This window comes from Equus asinus, chromosome 5, assembly GCF_041296235.1.
Source record: "Equus asinus isolate D_3611 breed Donkey chromosome 5, EquAss-T2T_v2, whole genome shotgun sequence".
Lineage (NCBI taxonomy): Eukaryota > Metazoa > Chordata > Mammalia > Perissodactyla > Equidae > Equus > Equus asinus.
Window position 1 is genome coordinate 89,048,660 of NC_091794.1, and position 19,650 is coordinate 89,068,309.

Consider the following 19,650-nt stretch of genomic DNA (forward strand, 5'->3'; position numbering starts at 1 on the left):
CCTGGGCTATGGGGTAGCAGCGTTCTAAAGTTCTAGCTTGAGGCAGCCTCATGGAGTTCCCCCAACAGTGTTCACCCCCTTCCCCCTCCCTCTTCCTCTGTCACACTCCTGGAATGCCCTCCTCCATCCCTTCCATTCCTCCATCAAAACTTACCCTCCTGTGTTCCTCAGGGTAACTGGCTATGGTTTGAGATGTGACCCCTCCCCGAACTATGCACATCTATAATAGGAACCTCTCCAAAAGCGTGCCATCTGGTGGGATCTCAGGCACCACACCAAGCATGTGGGGGAAAGATTGTAGCGGGGATAGGAAGGGAGAGGGGTCTTCCTATGGCTCTATATGGGCGGCTATACAGCAGCTGTTACCATGTGGGCACAGACCCAGCCAGAAATGACGGTGGCTCCTGTGCACAGAGCCGACCCAAGTCCTTCTTTTGGCCCAGCCTTCAGTCCTCACTCCCCCTCACCAACACCCTGACACAGGCTAATGGTGACGTAACTCAGCCATTCTGTTTCCAGGGGCTTCCCCTGGAGGAGGAAAAGACTGTGCAGGTAATGTTAGCATGAGAGCAATCAGAGTGTTAGGATCCCAAACAGAGAGTGTTAAGCTTATTTTGTCCTGAGCACCTCTGCTTTTGTGACACTCGTCCCCCTCCCAGAATGCCCTTGCCTTACTTTTCCTTCCCATTGAAATATTACTCCTCCTTCATGTCCCACTCAAGGCGAAGGTGTCCCGGTCATTCAGGTCCAGCAGAACTCAGAGCTCTGGGCCCCCACAGCACTTTGAGTCTCCAAGTACCACTAGAACCAGGAGCATCCTTAGGCAGGATCTTGGTTCCTGGTTCTGCCCGTTGGGTGCTGAGAGAACCTCAGAAAATGTTTGCTGGCTGGAACTGGCTAATGTCAAAGCTGGAATCACAAAACCACCCCATCTCCAAGTTAGGAGGGATCTTAGTGACCAGATATAACTCCTCCCTAAAGATGCTCGGGTGCAAGCTGAGCCCCAGAATGAGCCCACTGACCACCCCCAGCCAGATTCTGTGCAGAGAGAACCAGGGAGAGCCGGCAAAGACTAGGAATGTTATTTGATTGTTTGCCTTTTTTTTAAACTATAAAATAACTTATGCTAGTTGTAAAACAATTAAAATAAATGTAAGACTACAAAGCAGAAAGTCCCTTCCTCCCGCTCCCCGAAGCCAACAGCTGTTAACAGCTTGGTGGAGGTCCTTCCAGGCATTTTTGCTTATGCGTAAACAAAATTAGAATTTTCTCAAAGCATCTAATTTTAGATGACTTCTTACTAATGGCCTCCACTCCCAGCCAGCTATATTTTGTTTATATGTCCATGGCAGTGGTTATTTGCATACAAGTTAGTCATTGCTTACAAAGCTAGAAATTTTTTAAGGTGAAAAATATATTTATCTTTGAGAATTTACAAAAGAATTTAGAATTTTGTTTTACAAAAATGTGATCATTCTTGGGGCTGGCCCCGTGGCCGAGTGGTTAAGTTCGTGCGCTCCGCTGCAGGCGGCCAGTGTTTCGTTGGTTCGAATCCTGGGCGCGGACATGGCACTGCTCATCAAACCACGCTGAGGCAGCGTCCCACATGCCACAACTAGAAGGACCCACAACGAAGAATATACAACTATGTACCGGGGGGCTTTGGGGAGAAAAAGGAAAAAATAAAATCTTTAAAAAAAAAAATGTGATCATTCTTCATCTTTCTATGTGTTCTGTGGAGTGAATTCCAACAAGTAGAATTGTTGGTCAAAGGTTTGCTCGTTAAAAATGTGTCGCTTTTTGGGGCCAGCCCCATGGCCTAGTGGTTAAGTTCTGCACAGTTCCCTTCAGTGGCCCAGGTTCAGGCCCGGACCTACACCACTCGCTGGTGGCCGTGCTGTGGCGGTGACCCACACACAAAATAGAGGAAGGTTGGCACAGATGTTAGCTCAGGGCGAATCTTCCTCAAGCAAAAAGAGGAAGATTGGATGGGGCCTGCCTGGTGGCACAGCGGGTAAGTTTGCACGTTCCACTTTGGCGGCCCAGGGTTCACCAGTTTGGATTCTGGGTGCGGACCTAGGCACCACTTTTCAAGCCATGCTGTGGCAGGCGTCCCACATATAAAATAGAGGAAGATGGGCATGGATGTTAGCTCAGGGCCAGTCTTCCTCAGCAAAAAGAGGAGGATTGGCGGCAGATGTTAGCTCAGGGTGAATCTTTCTCAGCCAAGAAAAAAAAATGTTGCTTTCCAAAGCAAATTTTTTTTCTTATAACATACTCATTGTAAAAAATTTGGAAAATACAGTCAAGACACACAAAGTAGAAATCACCCATCAGCCACTGTTCAGAGAGAACCACTGCTGGCATTTTGGTGATAAGGTTTACAGTCTTTTTTTTCCATGTGAGTATGTTTATTTACAAAAACTGGAACACCCTCTCCTACTGTTCCATAGCCTATTTTTTTCCCACTTAATAACAGATTGTGAGCATTTCCCCATGTCGTTAAAGAGTTTTCTACAGCATCAGTTTAATACGATAAGGGCTGTTTGAACTTGGGGTCTCCTAGAAGCCTACTCTTCCTGACCCCCATTCTTTTTTTTTTTTTAAAGATTGGCACCTGCACTAACATCTGTTGCCAGCCGTCTTCTTTTTTTTTCTTCTCGCCAAAGTCTCCCAGTACGTTGTTATGTATTCTAGCTGTAGGTCCTTCTGGCTGTGCTATGTGGGACACCGCCTCAGTGTGGCTTGATGAGTGGTGCCATGTCCACGCCCAGGATCCAAACCAGTGAAACCCTGGTCTGCCAAAGTGGAGCACGCGAACTTAACCACTCGACCATGGGACCGGCCCCCTGACCCCAATTCTCTCGAGTAGGGAGCCTGTTGCAACAGTTGGCTGGAACCCCGTTGCTCCAGGGTGTAACTTCACCCTGCCCCCTCCCTTTCAAGAAGAGAATGCTGCAGGAAGGCCTTGAGCACCTGCTGCCTCCACTCCCCCTGAGCTGAGGCCGAGACCCCCCACTGATGGGCACATGGACCCCCTGCAACTTCTCCACTGCTGCCCACCAGTGCAGTAAGTTGATGCCTGTCCCTTGCCTCTGCCACTTTCCTGGACCCTGGGCTCCTCTGACCCTGCTGCCAACCCAAGCCCCAGAATGGGAGGCGAGTGGGGGGCCTGGGTGGTCCTGACCACGAGGCGGAGGAGGGCTGCTGGACTCAAGCTGGGGGGCATGGAGAGAGTGCCACTTGCCCTTGTGCTTCAGGCAGCTTTTCTCCCTACTGATGGGACTCGGGGAGGTGGCTGAGCCACTTGAACATTTTCTGGTTCCCAAAGCAAATACCCAACATCCCAGTGCAAGTCTGTGCTCTGCCCCAGGAATTTACTAGCCAAATAGTGTGGAATTAAGTGTGATCTTGGGCAAGACCCTTCTCTGCTCTGAGTGGTCTCAGTCTCCTCACCACTGTACCACGTGGTTCCTGAGGCACCTGCCGGGCTCTGGAATTCTTTAACCCTCAGGCGAGAGTCAAATGCCCAGAATTGAACAGGGGTGGGGTGGGCAGGTGGGGAAGGCCCTGTTTGTTCAACCCAGCCTGGGTCCACCCTCCCCCAGCTCAACTTGATTCTTGCGGTCTCCCACGCCACAGTATCCCTGGGTAAACAAGGCCAGTAGCAGGGAGCTAACTAGCTGTGCAGCAGTGGATCCCACTACTGGACAATAATGATCAGAAGGTTCCTCCTTACATGGGTCCCCTTGTGTCCCCACCGGCCTTGGCTCCATTCTCTGAGCCCCCCAGACAAGACTGGCCTCCTTTCCATAGGACAACCCTTTAAAAGTCCCTCTGTTTACTCCTTTTCCAAGGACACCTTCTTGTCCTTCAGCTGAAGACACTGAGGCTGCAATATTGGATTCCTCTGCTATCTAAGCACCTTCGCTGACATGAGAAAAGGGGAGGCAGCCTGGGCTTGAACCTCGGCCTTGCCACTTACCAGCTGGGTGATCTTAGGCAAGACACTTCACCTTGCTAGCCTCAGTTTTCCCATCTGGAAATATCTACCCTTGCAGAGTTGCTGTGAGGACCAAATGAGTCAGACTAACATTAATACTTAATGAGAGCTAGAATTTATTCAGGGACTGTCATGTTCCAGGTGTTGTCTTACTGGGCAGGGCCACATGCCTGGCCCACAGTGAGTGTTCAAGACATGCTCGCTGGGAAGCACGTGGATAACACAAAGGCCTGGCAGCACACAGACCTGGGTTCAAATTCTGCCTCTGCCCCTTACTAACTTTTTAACCTCAGACAAGCGAGCCTCTCCATCTCAGCTTCTCCATCTGGTAAATGGGAATAACAGGGGCAGCTTGTCAGGTTGGATAAGACAAGGCATGTAATGCCCCTGGTGTTATTAGCATCATTTCTCTCTTTCTGAGTCCATGAACATGTTCCAAGCACCTTCTAAGCGCCAAACACTGGGGGAAAAGAACTAGTGGCCATTTGCCCAGGGTCACTCAATCTTTGCCTCCAAGCCTGTTATTGCCTGTATTATTGCCTCCTCCAGACTTGGGGCCCCAATATTGTGTGGCCACAGCTACTGAGGGCAGGGACACAGCCTGCCCCTGGGGAACAGTCCACCACCCCTGTCCCGATGCCTCCATCCCTTCAGCCAGACGTGGGTGACATGCAGGCTGTGGTGATCACCATCCTGGCCCTGCTCTTCTTGTCCACTCTGCTGGTTGTCAGCTCCATCTTATGGAAGACATGCCACCAGCGATCTTAGGCCACCCACCCCAGCCTGCTGTCCCCATGAGGGGCTCAGGCATGCCAATGAAGAACCACAAGGACAGGGAGCTTCCATTTCTGTTTCATTCTTAGTTCCTTGTGCACAATACTCAGGAAAAGCCTGTCGGGTCTGTATTGCCCAAAGGTGGGACATGTGATCCTTAAGTCAAGAGGAGAAACTCTCCTTACTCTCTTAAGGCAACGAGGGATGATGTGCTGAGCTGGATAAAGCTTCCAGAAGCCACAACCACACTGTTTGGCCTCATAGTCTCCTGTGCCCTTGTCCAGGTTCTGTTGGACCTTACTCACCAACCCCTTGGGTCAAGGAAGCCCATTCTTCAGCCCCTCTAACTGTGGTCCCGGGTGACTATGAGACCAAGGCTGCCCTTGGCTGCATGCTGCTTCCCTACCTCCCTGGGACACCACCCCTTCCCTGGTCTGGTGGGGCCTCCACAGGGAACCTCACCAAGGAGCAGGAAGTCCTCCTCAAGGAACTAGAAGAGAGCACTCCTGGTTTCATGCCAGTTGGAGTGTGGCGTATCACATAATCCAGGGCTTGCAGTCCTTAGAATTTTCCACTTCTCATATCTTAAAACACTCACATTGCCTGCTCTTTCCTGAGGCCATGGGGTTTCAGCTTACTACCTGGTTCTTGTGGGGAACAAAGCCCTAAAGCCCCTGCCAGGTAAGGCTTGGATAGCATGGACACTGCCAGGGCCCCAGACACCTGCCCAGCCCGGAGCCTCCCTTTGCCCCTATATACTGCCTGAGCTCTGGAATTCACGGGGGAAACAGAGTGAGGAAGTGGGTCTCAGGCAGCTAATATTAAAGCCCAGAATTCTTGACACTGCCCTGAGAGCTGAGGATGTCTGCTCAGACTGTCCGCCAGCCACAGGTTCATGGCTTCTTCCACTCATCCAATGATACCCAAGCGTGTACCATGTGCCAGGCATGCCGGGTGCTGGGTTTATAACAACAAGTGAGACCCAGACTAGTAATCTAGAGATTGCAACAGAGCAATGACAACAGAGTATGAGAAGTGAGTGGATGGAGCAGAGGAATCTGTGGGAGCATAGAGAAGAGGCCACTAACCAGCAGTGGGGGAAGGTTAAGGAAAACTTCCAAGAAGTGGCATGTAAACTGAGACCTGAAGGATGACTAGGAGCTTGCTGGAAGGCCGGTGAGAAAGGACAGTCCAGTCAGAGGAGACAGAAAGTACGGTGTAGAGGTTGTCAAACTATGGCCCACTTCCTGGTTTTATATAAAGTTTTATTGAAACACAGTCATGTCCATTCACTCAGGTATTGTCTCTGACTGCTTTTGCTCTATGCAGCAGAGTGGAATAGTTGTGACAGAGATGCTATGACTTGCAAAGCATAAAATATTTACTATCTGGCCCCTGACAGAAAAAGTTTGCTGACCTAGAGGATAGAGAGCTCATGCTGCCTTTTAGGAACATAGTGGCTGGAGGGTCGAGGGTGGGAAATGTGCAGGAAGTGGCTCAAAATGAGTCCTTCTTCCCTTACCATAGTGGATGATCCAGAAGTAGACACACCTGATTTAAACCAAGCTAATTAGATTCCCTTCCTAGAATTTGAAACGTGGACCATAAGACCCAGAAGTGGAGCCAAGTGACATTAATGTCTGTGAACCTCTGCTGCTGAGACCCCAGACTGGTTAATTAACAATTCCTTTGACTCAGAAGGCCCTCGCCATCAATTCCCCAAACTTTTCGTTTTCATTTCCCTTCAAAGTCAGTTTCTGTTACTTTTAATGAAAAAAACTTTAGCTAAAATGAAGGGAATGGAGAGAGAGGAAGCTGGCAGAGTATACAGGTTTGGTCAGCATGGTCCAATATAAGTACAATGTGAGCCACATATACAATTTTACATTTTCTAGTAGCCACATTTTTAAAAAGTAAAAATAAATGAGTAAAATTAATTTTAATACTATATTTTATTTCACCCAATATATATGAAATGTTGTCATTTCAGTCTGCAGTCAATACTTAAAAGTTGTTAATGAGATAGTTTACACTCTCCTCTTTGAAATCTTGGGTGTATTTTACACTTAAAGCACATCCCAAATCAGACTAGCCACATTTCAAGTGTTCCATAGCCACAGGAGCTGGTGGCTAATATAATGGACAGCATAGATGGAGACTCATGGCTGTGGAGGATCAGCTAAGAAGTCCTGGCTTCATTCTGAAAGCAGTGGGCATCTCCTGAAGAGATTCAAACCAGGAAGTAAAAGGAAAAAAACTTCATTTTAAGATCACTCTGACTTCCACTTAAAATATGGACTGGACAGGAGTTGAGACTGGAGCTGGGGATATCAGTTAGGAGGAGTTGATTAATCCAAATGAGAGAAGATGATGATGATGGACTTTGGCAGCAGCAGGAGAGATACTGAGATGTAGCTGAATTCAGGAGACGCTTAGTAGGCAAAGGCAACTTGCCTCATCATCATTGTTGCCCCAGCACACTAAAGCTATTTCCCACATCCACACCTTTGTGTATCTCCTCTCTACCACCCCATCCCAAATATCTTCCCCCTTTCTCTCTGGTAACCAAAGAAGCAAATCCTCCCCGATCTTTAAGGCATAATCCATGATAGTTATGCACACAAAGTGGTCCACAGTAGAAGATTGATAAACAAATGTTTCTTTCCTCCCTCAAGAAAGTCTTCTCTGAACACTCCTGCCCACACCTAATCCCCAATCCTGAAGTATGAAAGCCAGGAAAATTGGTGCCCCCCAACCTAGGGTAGGCTGAGGTCCTATCCTGGGAACTTGTTGGCAACTCTGAGAAGGGCAGTAATTTCAGCTGCTTGGGTGAAGGTGGAGAGTTGTGTTTAACCAGGGTTGCGGTTTTGCTAAGAGAGAACAACAAATGAAAAAGGCAAGGAGTTGAGTGTGAACACAAGGGAGTAAGTATAAAGATTGGCCATGGCATTTAAGCTGGCATAGGAATCTTTAAGTCCTGTTCATAAACATTCCAGTTCACCCTACCCCCTCTACCTCACATCTGGACTTTGGGTAAAAATGCACTGTCCACTTGAGGTTGGGTATGGCCATATGACTGGTTCTGGCCGACCAGATGATAACAGATCCTAGCTGGAGCATTTAATTGCCAACAAGACCCTCCAGAGTTCTCTTTTCCCTCTGGCGTAGTGACCAGCATTATTTGAGATGATGACTTTTCAATCAGCTTGGGTTTCTGACTATGATAAGCATGTTGAAATACAATGTTCAAGTAGTGTGAAGCTTTACCGTGTTAAGACTTAAAATGTAAGCCATTGAAATTTTAGGGTTGCTTGTTACTGCAGTGTATCCTAGTCTATTCTGACTGATACAGTTAGAAGAGAGGATATTAACAGGGAGAGAGACAATGCAAAATGTAGGATTACTAGATTTCAGTTTCTGGCATTGAAGGATTGATGGAGTTAGAATAAGAGGGAGTATAACTGGAAAGACAGGAGAGGTTGCATATAGAATTAGATTCATGGCAGGGTCTAGAGTATGACCATGGGAGTGAGTGGCTGAGGTAGAGAGGGGACAAGATCTTTGAAGGAGGTCAAGAAACTGAGAGGACAATGGTTGGAAGGATCATCACTGTGTATGTTGAAATCATTAAAGATTAAGGCAAAAGCAATATGTAAGAGAGTGACCACCAGAAGCTAAAAATTTTGTTTCTCTTCCCACAACCAAGATATGAACACCATAAAGGCAAGGGACTTTTATGCTCACTTTTGTGTCCCCCGTGCCTGGAACAGTGACAAGCACAGAGAAAGCACTTAGTAAATATTTGCTGAATGAATGATTGGATGAAGAGGAGAGTGTATGGTACACCATACACTTTGACAAGTAAATCTAACTCAGGGAAGAGAGTTCCCTCCAGTTCTTACTTCCTTGATTCTATTTTTCTGCAGTATTTCTTTCCCAGACAACAGTGGCTGTTTTCTTTGTCCAACCTAGAGTCTGCTTGTTTTTTCTAAGTTCTTGTTGCCAGAAATCTCAAGGAGATACTTTTTAAACTCATCCTCAGTGACCTGAATGCTGGCAGATCTAGCTAATACCATCCCCCATGTTACCAAACATTGGCATTGTTTTCTCCTCTGCCTTCTCCCTCATTCCCACAACCAACTCCCACCGCCAAACGTCTTCGATTCTTTTTCTAGATATATCTCAAATTCGTCCTCTGCCCTTCATCACCACAGCCTCTGCCTCAATTCAGATTCTCATCATCTCTTCCCTAGCCTGCAACAACTTTCTCCTCCTAGTCTCCCTGCTTTCTCTCTTTGATTCTAATCCCTCTCTATTAGTTATTTATTGCTGTATAACAAATAACCTTAAAAATATGTTACGACTTAAAGCCACAAACATTTATTATCTCACAGTTTCTATGGGTCAGGAATCTGGGTGTGGCTTAGCTGGGTACCTCTGGCTCAGGGTCTCTCATATGGCTGCCATCAGGTGTTGGCTGGGGCCACAGTCATCCAAGGCTCGTCTAGCGGAAGATGCCCCTCCAGGCTCACTCATGTGGCTGTTAGAAGTTCTCAAGTACTTGCTGGCTCTTGGACAGCGACATCAGTTCTTTGGCACATAGGCTTTTCCATAGGGCAGCTCACAACACGGTAGATGTCTTTCCTAAAAGCGAGTATGAGAGAGCAAGAGAGGGCACTCAAGATAGAAATCACAGTCTTTTTGTAATCTAATCTCAGAAATGACAACCCATCACTTCTAACATACTCTGTTCATTAGAATGGAATCAATAAGCCCAGTCCATACTCAAGAGGAGGGAATTACACCAGGGTGTGAATACTGGGGTGCAGGATCATTGGGAACATCTTAAGGACTGCCTACCACACCCTCTTCACTGCCTCCTAGTGAGGCATCTTAAGTACAAAGCTGACTTCTCTCCCCTGCTCAGGAACTTTTGATGACTTGCTGATACCTCCAGGACATAATCCTCCATAATATGCTCCAATCTCCATTTCATTCTCATCTTCCATCCTGTACTGCAGTTCCCAAGAAGGGACTCTGAATGATCACACCACTATTCCCTTGTACACACCATTCCTCTGGTCTGGAAAGCTCCCCTCTAACTCCTCAGACTTTCCTACCCAGCCAACTCCTACTCATCCGTCAAGGCCCCTGGCTTCTGCCAAGTCCTTCCTAACCCTAGCAGGCAGTTACATCTACTTCTAATCAGAACTACCTTGGGCACCCTGTGCTTTCCATTAACACAGCACTTACCACACCAAATCGTACTTATTTCCACTTAGATATCTCACAGGATCTCAAAATTTGACATGTCCAGAAATTCATTTCTGCTGATTTTTACATCAATGGGATTTAGCAGGAGATGGATCTCGGAGCTTCACTGTCTCAATTGGAGATGTACAGAACAAATAGAGCCTCACCATCTTAACTGGAGTTATTAAAGTGCCCAGAGAAGAGCCATTTGATAATAGAGTTCTACCAAATAAACACATATGCTGCTGTAAAGGCAATTATGGTCACCATAGGCTTCCTCTAAGCATAGGAAGAGGGCTGGGTGGGAAGAGCGATTGAGAGGAACCTCCAGAGTAGACAGAGATGCTTCCCAATCTGTCTTCGCTAGTTACTATCTGTTCCGGGCAAGTTGTTTCATATCTAGCCTCACTTCCCTAATCTGTAGATGGAAATAACTTAAGTGGTTACTATGGTTACCATAGTCAAGTCCCATTCTAAGCACTTTAAATATGTTAATTTATTTAATCCTTAGGACAATGGTAAGAGGTAGGTACTATTATTCCATTTTACAGATGCCGAAACTGGCGCAGGGAGTTACTTGCACCAGGAAACACAGGTAACGACTGGCAGAACCAGGATTCCAACACAGGCAGTGAGGGGTCGGAGCCTGTGTCATAATCCACTTCACAGGCTTGTCTGGATTAAACGAAATAATCCAAGTGAAGGGCGAGGGCAAGGAATGGCACACAGCAAGTACCCTTTATTAGTTTAAAATGTGAAACACTTTGGCCTGGAAGTCAAGAAGTCGCTCAAAGCCCCTGATTTTATGCGTGAACTCATCAGGCGTCTCCTCTCGGGTATGAAATGGACGGGGAGGACACTGGAGACGAATCCCCTGGAAACGTACAGCCCTCAGGCCCTTTTACTCTAGGATCCTGCTACTTCAGAAGTAGAAGCGGAAGTAACTGGTGGGCAAGGAGCGCACTTCCGGTGTTACTTCAGCCCTCTCTACCCCGGCAGACAGGTCGTCCCCTTCCCACGCCGCCTGCGTCCCGGGCTGACCCCTTTCTCGTGGGAGCCCCGCCCCCGGCGAAGGCTCGGTTTTCCATTGGTGGAGGTCAGGAGCTGCGTAGCCGTCTTTCAACCAATGGACTCCGCTGTCTCTTCTGTTTGGTAAAGTCAGCCCCTCCTCCGGGCCGGCAGAGGGCGCGAGAGCGCGTGGCTCGAAGCCTAGGAGGTTCTCCGACACGGAAGTGACGTCACGACGCCGGAAATCCACGGCCGCGGAGACTGCGGGATGTGATGGAGAATTCTAGGGGGTGGAGGTCGAGCGATAAAGTTTCCGCGAGGCGGTCAGATAGATGAGAAAACAAGCTGCCAGCGGAGGGGCTTGCTCAGTATTTACTCAGCCAGAAAGTCTTCCAAGACCAGCGCGGTTCCCACATGCCTCTCGGAGCGGAGGGATAGCCCCTTGGGGGATTTTGCTCTGCCTGAGGAGTTGCGCAAGCTAGTCTCTCGGAGATATCCCCGTTCCGCAGATCGGGAACAGGAAACCCAGAGAGGGACAGGGACTTGCCAGGGTGGGGTTGCCAGATTTAGCAAATAAAACGCAGGACGCCCAGTTAAAGTTGAATTTTGGGTAAACAAATAATGTTTTAGAATAAGGCATGTACGTTTACTAAAAGGTATCCGTTGTTTATCTGAGTTTAGAGCTAGCTGGGCGTCCTGTGATTTATCTGGCAATCAGCCTACGGTCACCCAGCTGAGGGGAAGGGCAGAAAGCTATTGAGGCATCCTATATGCCTCCTCGCCTAAGGTTCACTGTTGTGTCGACCTGCACCCTTCCTGAGTGTAACCCTGAGGTGGCCTACAGGGCCCCCAGTTCACTCGGGTCAGTGGTCTGCCCTGTACAGGGTCTAGGCTACTGTTCAGGAACTGAGGAGAGGAGGCCAGATACTCCCCCTACCTTGGAATTTAGGGGTACCCCACAGCCTCCAAGACTAGTTTATTCAGAAGACACTAAGCCCTTAGTCTGTGCCAAGTACAAACCCAGGCTTTGGATCACATTGGCAAATGGAAGAAACGCTCTCTGTCTTTATGGAATTAACAGATTTGCAGGAGGACAAGTAGAAAAATTACGCTACATTGTGACCAGCAGTCCTTTAATATGGTTAAATACAGGATGCTGTGAAAGCTCAGAGAAGCAGTACCTAACGAAGGCATAGAGTAAGAGACAAAGGAGAGATGCCCAAGCTGAGACCTGAAAAATTCCTTCACTCAACAGTTATTTATTGGACATCCATGTGTAGGGCAGTGGTCTAGGCACTGAGGACACAGCAGTGAACAACATAAATCTCTGCCCTTAAGAGCTTAATTCTAAATGGAATGTATAGTAGGTGATGCTGAGCTATGGGGGGGGGGGGGGGGAGTAAGACTATGAAGGGGATGATAGAATGCTGGGGTGGGAGTGTTACAGTTTTTAAGAAGCTGGTGGTCAGGAAGGCCTCACTGAGAAGGTGACATTTGAGCAAAGACCTGAAGGGGTGAGGGAGAGAGATCATGGAGCTTTGGGGGTTTATAAGGAAATGTGCCGGGCACGTTGGAGGAACAGAAAGAGGAGAATGATGCACTGCCTCCAATCTGATAGCTTTCTAAGGGATTTTCAGTGATCATTTTTGCATGGTGTTTCTTGCCTTAAATATTGTCCTTAGAATCTAATTCCAGTAAAATGTGAGTTCACATAACTAGGTGGGAGGCCACTTTGAATAGGGTATTCAGAAAAGGCCTTCCTGAGAAGGCAACATTGAAGGTGAGCCCTTTATGGCGAGAATGAGTCAGCCCTGGAGAAGCTGGAAGAAGAGCTGCTTAGGCTGAGGGAACAGCCAGGGCAAAGGCCTGGAGGCAGGAAAGAACTCGGTAAATGTGGGGAACCAAAAAGAGGCCAATAGACTGGAGAGAGAAGAGCGGCGTGAGATGAGGTTGGAGAGGTGGGCAGAGGTCTCAGGCCATTTAGCTTTTATTGGCATCACGATGGGACTCAACTGAAGGATTTCCAGCAGAGGACTGACAAGAATGGATTCATGTTTCAAAAAGATACCTGCCTGCTAGGAGGCTGTATCGGATAATTTTGCTGGTTGAATTCATATGGGCTTAGCTGCTCATCACAGAGGTGCCAGAAGAGGATTTAAAACGGAGTGAAGGATTGAGTGGGAACTCCCAGCCTGTTGCCTCCCCTATGGACCTTTACAGCTGGAATGAGCTGGCTTGGGCAGGTGGGTTTCCTAGGGGAAGGGTGACACCCAGAGAGCCAGCATTTCCCTCCTGAGCAGGGATTGACAGAAGTGACAACCTGTGTCCCTCAGATCCCCGTCAGGTTCTCTAGCTGGGCTTGCCTTAACCAGGCTGGGGGATGAAGGAAGTGCATGCTACCAGCAGCCCACCGGGTCTCTTCCCTCTGCCCCTTTTGAATATACTTTCAGTTATCTCTTCAAAGGTCCTGTCATGCGTCTGCTCCAAAGGCACACAGGCTCCAGTGAGAAATACGTTCAAACTCCATACCAGCTGCTGTCACTTTAAAAAGCTACAGAGGACTCTCCCCAGTGAACCTGCTTCAGGCAAGGTAATGAGATAGGGCTGGCTCTCACTGTGGCCAGCTGCGTTCGCAGGGCACCTGCCACCTTTGGAAGCAGATGCCCAGTTCCAGCAGAAAAACCTGTGTTTGCCCCTCACCCCCCCCCAAAAAAGCATGAGTGAGTCCAGATCTGCTTGGGCGTGGAAATGGAAGAAGTCTCAGAAATAGTCTCATTGATGGAGGGCTGAGCCCAGTGTGGTAATATGCAAAACGTGGCTTTGCATGGATAATAACGGGCAGTAGAGTTACCCTTTCTGATTGCTCTCTGAGCCCCGTAGTGTCCTGAGCTTTCAGCCTATCTGTTGTCAAAGTATCAAACACGAGGCCCACCCTGGAAAAGGGAGACACATCTGCTTTTGGCAAGCGCCTAGTTCACTCAGAACACATTGCCTCATTAGAGGACCTCAAAGCCACGTGTGGGAACCAGGCCTGGCTGAGATACTGAAAGAAGGGGGCCGGGTGTGGTATCATGCTTTATAATAAGAACTATGTTCTTGGTCTTCATCCCCGTTCCTAGCGCAGAGCTCCTAAAATCCTTGGAATTTCCTAAGTGACGAGAGCTATAAAGGTGTCTTTTGTTATGTCCCATCCCTCAACCTCCAGCAAGGGGAGAGGGGCTGAAGATTGAGTGCAAGAACCAGTGGCCAGTGATCTAATCAATCATACCTGTGTATTGAAGCCTCCGTAAAAACCTAAAGGACAGGGTTTTAAACCTAGGGTTTAAACTCCGTAAAAACCTAGAGCTCCCAGGTTGGTGAGCACACAGAGGAGCTGGGAGAGTGGCACGCAGGGGAGAGTTTGGAAGCTCCAGGCCCCTTCTCCCTACCTTGCACCATGCATCTCTGCCTTCTGGCTCTTCCTGGGTTATGTCCTTTTGTAATAAACCAGTAATCTAGTAAGTAAGATGTTTCTCTGAGTTCTGCGAGCCGCTCTAGCAAAATAATTGAACCCAAGGAGGGGGTTGTTGGAACCTCCGATCTATAGCCCATGGATCAGAAGCACAGGTGACAACCTGGACTTGGTGATTGGCATCTGAAGGAGGGAGGGGAGTCTTGTAGGACTGATCCCTTAACCTGTGCAGTCTGAAACTATCTCCAGGCAGATAGTGTCCGAATTGAGCTGAAATGTAGGACACCCAGCTGGTGTTGGAGAATTGCTTGGTGGTCTGGGGAAAAACCCACATTGTACCAGGCTTACCCAGAGAGAAGCTCAAGTGAAGAGATAACAAGCACGGTGCAATGTCCAGAACAGGCAGATCCACTAGGATGGAAAGTAGATTCATGGTTGCCTGGGACTGAAGGAAGGGGAAAGGGAGTAACTGCTGATGGGCACTGGGTTTCTTTTGAGGTGATGAACATGTTTGAGAATTAGATAGTGGTGATGGCTGCACAAACCCTGTGAAGATATTAAAAGCACTAAATTCTACACTTGAAAGAGTGAATTTTAAGGCATGTGAATTCTATCTCAATTTTTTTTAATTGCAGAAGAAAAATCTTTCCGATCCCCTATAACGCTGGGGGAACTCTAAAATCTGAACTCCTTTGCTGAGCAGCTCAAACACCCAGGTGCATAGCTTGGAACCGTAGGAGTGTGAAGGAATCTTTGTCCTGACAAAGAACTGCCAGTCCGAGAGACATCAGCATTGGGGCCCATGGCGCTGGATGCGGCAAGACTCTATGGCCAACTCTGTTCTGACAGTCCCCGCCTGAAGGGGCAAAACCACCCACCTCGTGTTTGCACTACTCTTACTGCCTTATGGGCCTGCAAGGACAGTTAGGGTGCAAGGTCTCCTCAAAACCTCCCTGACACCCAGCTCTTTGCTCTTCATCTTTGCTATGACTGTCTGAAGCTGTGTCAAATACCCGACTGCCCCCACTTTGGGCCAGGCCTTAGGCTGGGTGTTGGGTTCACACAGAGGCCCCTCACCAGTCATGAGCTGCGGCTCCAGGGCTGAAGGGAGGCAACTCTGACCCCCACCTCAACCCCTGGCAGCTCCCCCTTCCTCGTGATGCCAGGCATGGAGGCCTGTGCAGAGGAGAGAGATGAGTCAGAGAAGCTGGGTGCCAGTGCCCCGAGATGCCCACACTGCGGCTGGCTCAGGACTGCAGCAGATGGCATGGGGTCATCAGTGTAGGCTGGAAAGTCTCACCCCTGGCCTAACCCAGGCTGCTTTGTGAATTGAACTGCCAGATTCCACTGTAGTATTAAAAAACCTAAATGTTTATTTGCTTCATATTTACAAAGGTGAGAAGGAGACCAAGGGAGACCCCAAGGACACCCCTATACCTGGCTGACCAGGCCCTTTGCGCTGCAGAGGAGGCAGACACAGCTGGAAGGGACAGGATTTATGTTGCATACTTGAACTACAGCGAGGTAAGACTGGTCCTATTTACAGGGCAGAAACACTACAGGTGGAGTGTGGGGGGCAGCAGAGCAGGCACCAGAATCCTGGCCAGAGGGTGCCCCTGCTCGCTGCCTTCCCCACCTCTCCCAGAGGCATCTCTGCGGCCCTGCTGGGGTTCTCGGGGGGAGAACGGGCCCGCTCACATGATGCTCGCCGGGGTGAACACAGGGCCCACGCACAAGGTGTCTGTGATCTCCCAGCCACAGGACAGAGGCTTGCACACACCCTCGGCGTCCTCGTCCTGTTCTGCAGGCAGCAGCTGCCCTCGAAGTGCTTCCCTGCAGGGAGAGAGGGCCACAGAAAGCAGCCAGCATGGGGCCCACAGGCCAGAAGTTCTCCCCTGAGCCCCAGAGCCCAGCCCAGGGCCCGAGTGGGTAAGGCCTGCTGACCCCTCCTCCTCCACTGCTCTCTTCTCCCCCGTAGTCCACCCCACAACAAGGGAGAGGAAGCCGCAGTTATGGAGCCCTTACTCCATGGCAGACATTGTGCCAGGCACTTGACTTACATTATCTAATCGTATCCTCCCCAAACCCTGAAAGGGCAGCATTATCGCCCCAATTTACTGATGAGGACACTGAGACTCAGAGAGAAGTGACCTGTCCAACGTCACATCCCTAGAAGGTGGTAGAACTAGGATTCAACCCAACTCTCTTACTCCAAAGCCCACGTTCTTCATCCCCCAGGCTTAGGACTTAAAACAAAATTCATTTCCTGGCTCCCTCAAAAAATCCTACAGGGGGCTGGCCCAGTGGTGCAGCGGTTAAGTGCGCATGTTCCACTTTGGCGGCCCAGGGTTTGCTGGTTCGGATCCCAGGTGTGGACATGGCACTGCTTGGCAAGCCATACTGTGGTAGGCATCCCACATATAAAGTAGAGGAAGATGGGCACGGATGTTAGCTCAGGGCCAGTCTTCCTCAGTGAAAAGAGGAGGATTGGCACATGTTAGTTCAGGGCTAATCTTCCTCGAAAAAAAAAAAAAAATCCTACAAACTGTTTCTCTTCCTGCCTGCCCATCTTGATAAATGGCTCTGTCATCTGCTCAGCTGCTCTAGCCACAAGCTGGGAATCTTGTTCCCGCACCCAGTCAATCCTTGAGAAGGCCAGCTCCTGAACATCCTCACAGGTACCCACTTCTCTCCACTCCCACTGCCGCCACCGTCTGCAGTTCCCCTGATCTGCTCCTGCCTCCTCCAGACCATTCTGGCCTAAGTTCGTCTTTTCCAAAAGGCAAATCTCTGCCCTTGAGTCGCCAGTGGCGTCTCTCCGCTCTCGGGCCTGCGCTTTCCAGTCTCGCACTTGCAGGAAGGCCTCCCTCTTTGCTGATGTGCACAATTTGACAGCAAGTCAGTAGTCAGTATCTTTGCACAGAGCCCAGTCGGGCTGTTCCCTTCCGGGTGGAAGGCCCTCCAGGCCAAGCGCCCTCTGTCTGTCTCCTTATCTTTCAAAATGAGTTGGTCCAGTTTCTTAAAACCCCTCAGTGACTCCCTGTTGCCTTCAAGATCAAGTCCAGTCTGGGCCTCCAAGGTTCTTCTTGATCCAGTTTCCCTCACATGCCACTCCAGCCAGCCAGAGCATTTCTTCGAATGAACTGGACTCTTTCAAGACCCCACACCTCTCAGCCCGGGCCACCCTCCTGTCAGCTTGCCTGGCCCTCCTGTGCCTGTCTAACCTCCCCTTACCCATCAGGTGGTACCTCATGAGAAGCAGCCCTGACCACCCCTTCCTGGTCTGCTGTCCCTCCCTCCCCAGTGACCTCTGCACTCTCTATGCCAGTGTCCGTGTGTGCAGGTCTGCGCCTCGCTCGCTCTGTCTTAGATGCTCTCATACCCCCTAGGGCCCGGCACAGAGCCAGGCACTAAGGCAGGATGTTTTGATGAAGCTCGTTTGATATGGGGAGTTTTTTGACAAGGCCGTTTCAGTACATCAGAACATGTTGTTCCTAGTAATGGGGGCCACTGTTCCCTGCACCCTCCCCCGCCCATCTGCTGTGATGGAGCCAGGATGGGATAAGGAAGCCTGCGTGTGGTTGCCTTTGTAAGTTTGTTCTTTAGGCCTTGACCAAAGACCCCCGATGTCAAATGGCAGCATCAGCCTGTCTCGTACTCCTGCAAGGAGTAGAAACAACAAAGGTGTGTTGACCCCATGAATGAAATGAGACGGATACTGAGCCCTGTCAGGCTTGGGGTTTGGTAGCATTGTTCCTGGGGGGCCCTCAAGCACCCACGTGTCCCTCAGACACAGGCTACACTCACTCCTGAGGCCCAGCACAAAAGCCTCTCCCTCTGCTCTGCGCTCCGTAGCCGTCTCCCCAGTCCCCCAACGGGGGTTCTTCGCCACTGACCAGCTGTGTGACCTCAAGCAAGTGACCTCTCAGTTTGTGATAACACTGGTCCCACAGAGTTTTGTGTGGGTGAGGGGAGGTAATCATGAGATGCCTGACAGAGGGTTCAACCAAGGTGACTTCTTTCTGTCTGCCCTTCTCTCGCCTCACTGGGTCCCAGCGCTAGCCTGGTGAGGCGAGCAGGGCGAGTGTTATTCTCATTTTCTAGCTGGGAAGACGCAGGCTCAGTGAGCAGGCGTCTTTCCTGGGTCACCGAGCAGCCACTGGACTGGTGAGCTCTGTCCACATCCACCCTTGTCCTCCCTCACTCCACACAGAAGCCAGAGTGGTCCTCCCAAAATCCAGATCAGACCATGTCACCCTGCTTCAGACTAGTCCATGTTTCCCATGGCTCAGAGCCCTTCACTCAGCCTTCAAGGCCCTTCCCACATCCAGCCCTGCTTCCTCTCCAGCCTTGAACAACCTCATGTAGTTTCTTGAAGGCAGCAAGCTTGCTTCCTGTTCCTTCTGCCTGGAACCCCCTCCCACCTCCTACTGCCTCGCTCCCATTCCTCCACCCGGCTTGACTTCCTTGTAGCTTCCTCAGGGAGGTAGGTCTGGGCCTCAGGGAGGGCTCTAAGCCTGCGCAGCCCACCCCGCCACCCAGTATTATCAGGAGTGCCTCCTTCCTCTCTGCGTCTCACGGGGCTCCACGTTTCTCAAGGGCAGCTCGGTCTCAGCTTTCCCTCATTGCCTCTGCCCAGGCTGCTCCCTTCTCCTCCCCTCCTCCGTTTCCCAGCAGGGCCCCCTTACCAGGCCAAACGGGACATGGCATAGGTGACGCGGCAGGTCTGGGTCTCCCCGAGGCGGGAACCCATGCCCACGGTGTAGGCGCCCATGTGTTCAAAGACCAGCCAGTCCCCTACGTGTAGTTGCGGCAGCCACAGGCCCTCAGCCACACAGTCACAGCCATCGACCGCCGGGCCCCACAGGCTGCTGCTGTACAGGGGCTGCTCCGTGGATGGTTTCTGCAGGAGGGAGGGATGGCCACATTCAGCTCTCCTGGGCATTCTGCGCACAGCCTCAGCACTGCCTCCCTCGCAAGCCTTCCAAGGCTCCATAGCCAATTGGATAAAGACTGGATGGGTCTCCTGGCCTGGCATTTAAGGCCCTCCCACTTCTCTACATTCATTGCCTCTTACACTATGAAGCCACAAAGCCTGATCTTAAATCCAGGCTCCAACACTTGCTAGCTGTGTGACCTTGGGCAAGGTACTTTATCCCTC

At 49.9% G+C, this 19,650-nt stretch overlaps 1 protein-coding gene and 1 long non-coding RNA gene across 4 annotated transcripts in view; one reads left to right on the plus strand and one right to left on the minus strand.

Annotated features, from left to right (window-relative positions):
* Positions 1-9,193: 9,193 nt before the first annotated feature.
* Positions 9,194-19,650, minus strand: part of AZIN2 (antizyme inhibitor 2) — a 41,536-nt gene continuing 31,079 nt past the window's right edge. For 2 of the 3 annotated variants that reach the window (XM_070510412.1, XM_014837881.3), the window contains 2 exons: positions 19,178-19,392; positions 15,843-16,322 (listed from right to left, as the gene is read on the minus strand). In XM_070510412.1, coding sequence (XP_070366513.1) covers positions 16,184-16,322; positions 19,178-19,392 — 354 coding nt within the window. In that variant the 3' untranslated portion in view covers positions 15,843-16,183. Of the gene's footprint in view, positions 9,422-15,842; positions 16,323-19,177; positions 19,393-19,650 lie in introns of those variants that run through there. The other variant, XM_070510411.1, reaches the window with a different exon arrangement.
* LOC123285787 (uncharacterized) lies at positions 11,079-16,014 on the plus strand. The gene is made up of 3 exons (XR_006527763.2): positions 11,079-13,281; positions 13,503-13,628; positions 15,885-16,014. It is a non-coding gene; the product is annotated as an uncharacterized lncRNA (long non-coding RNA).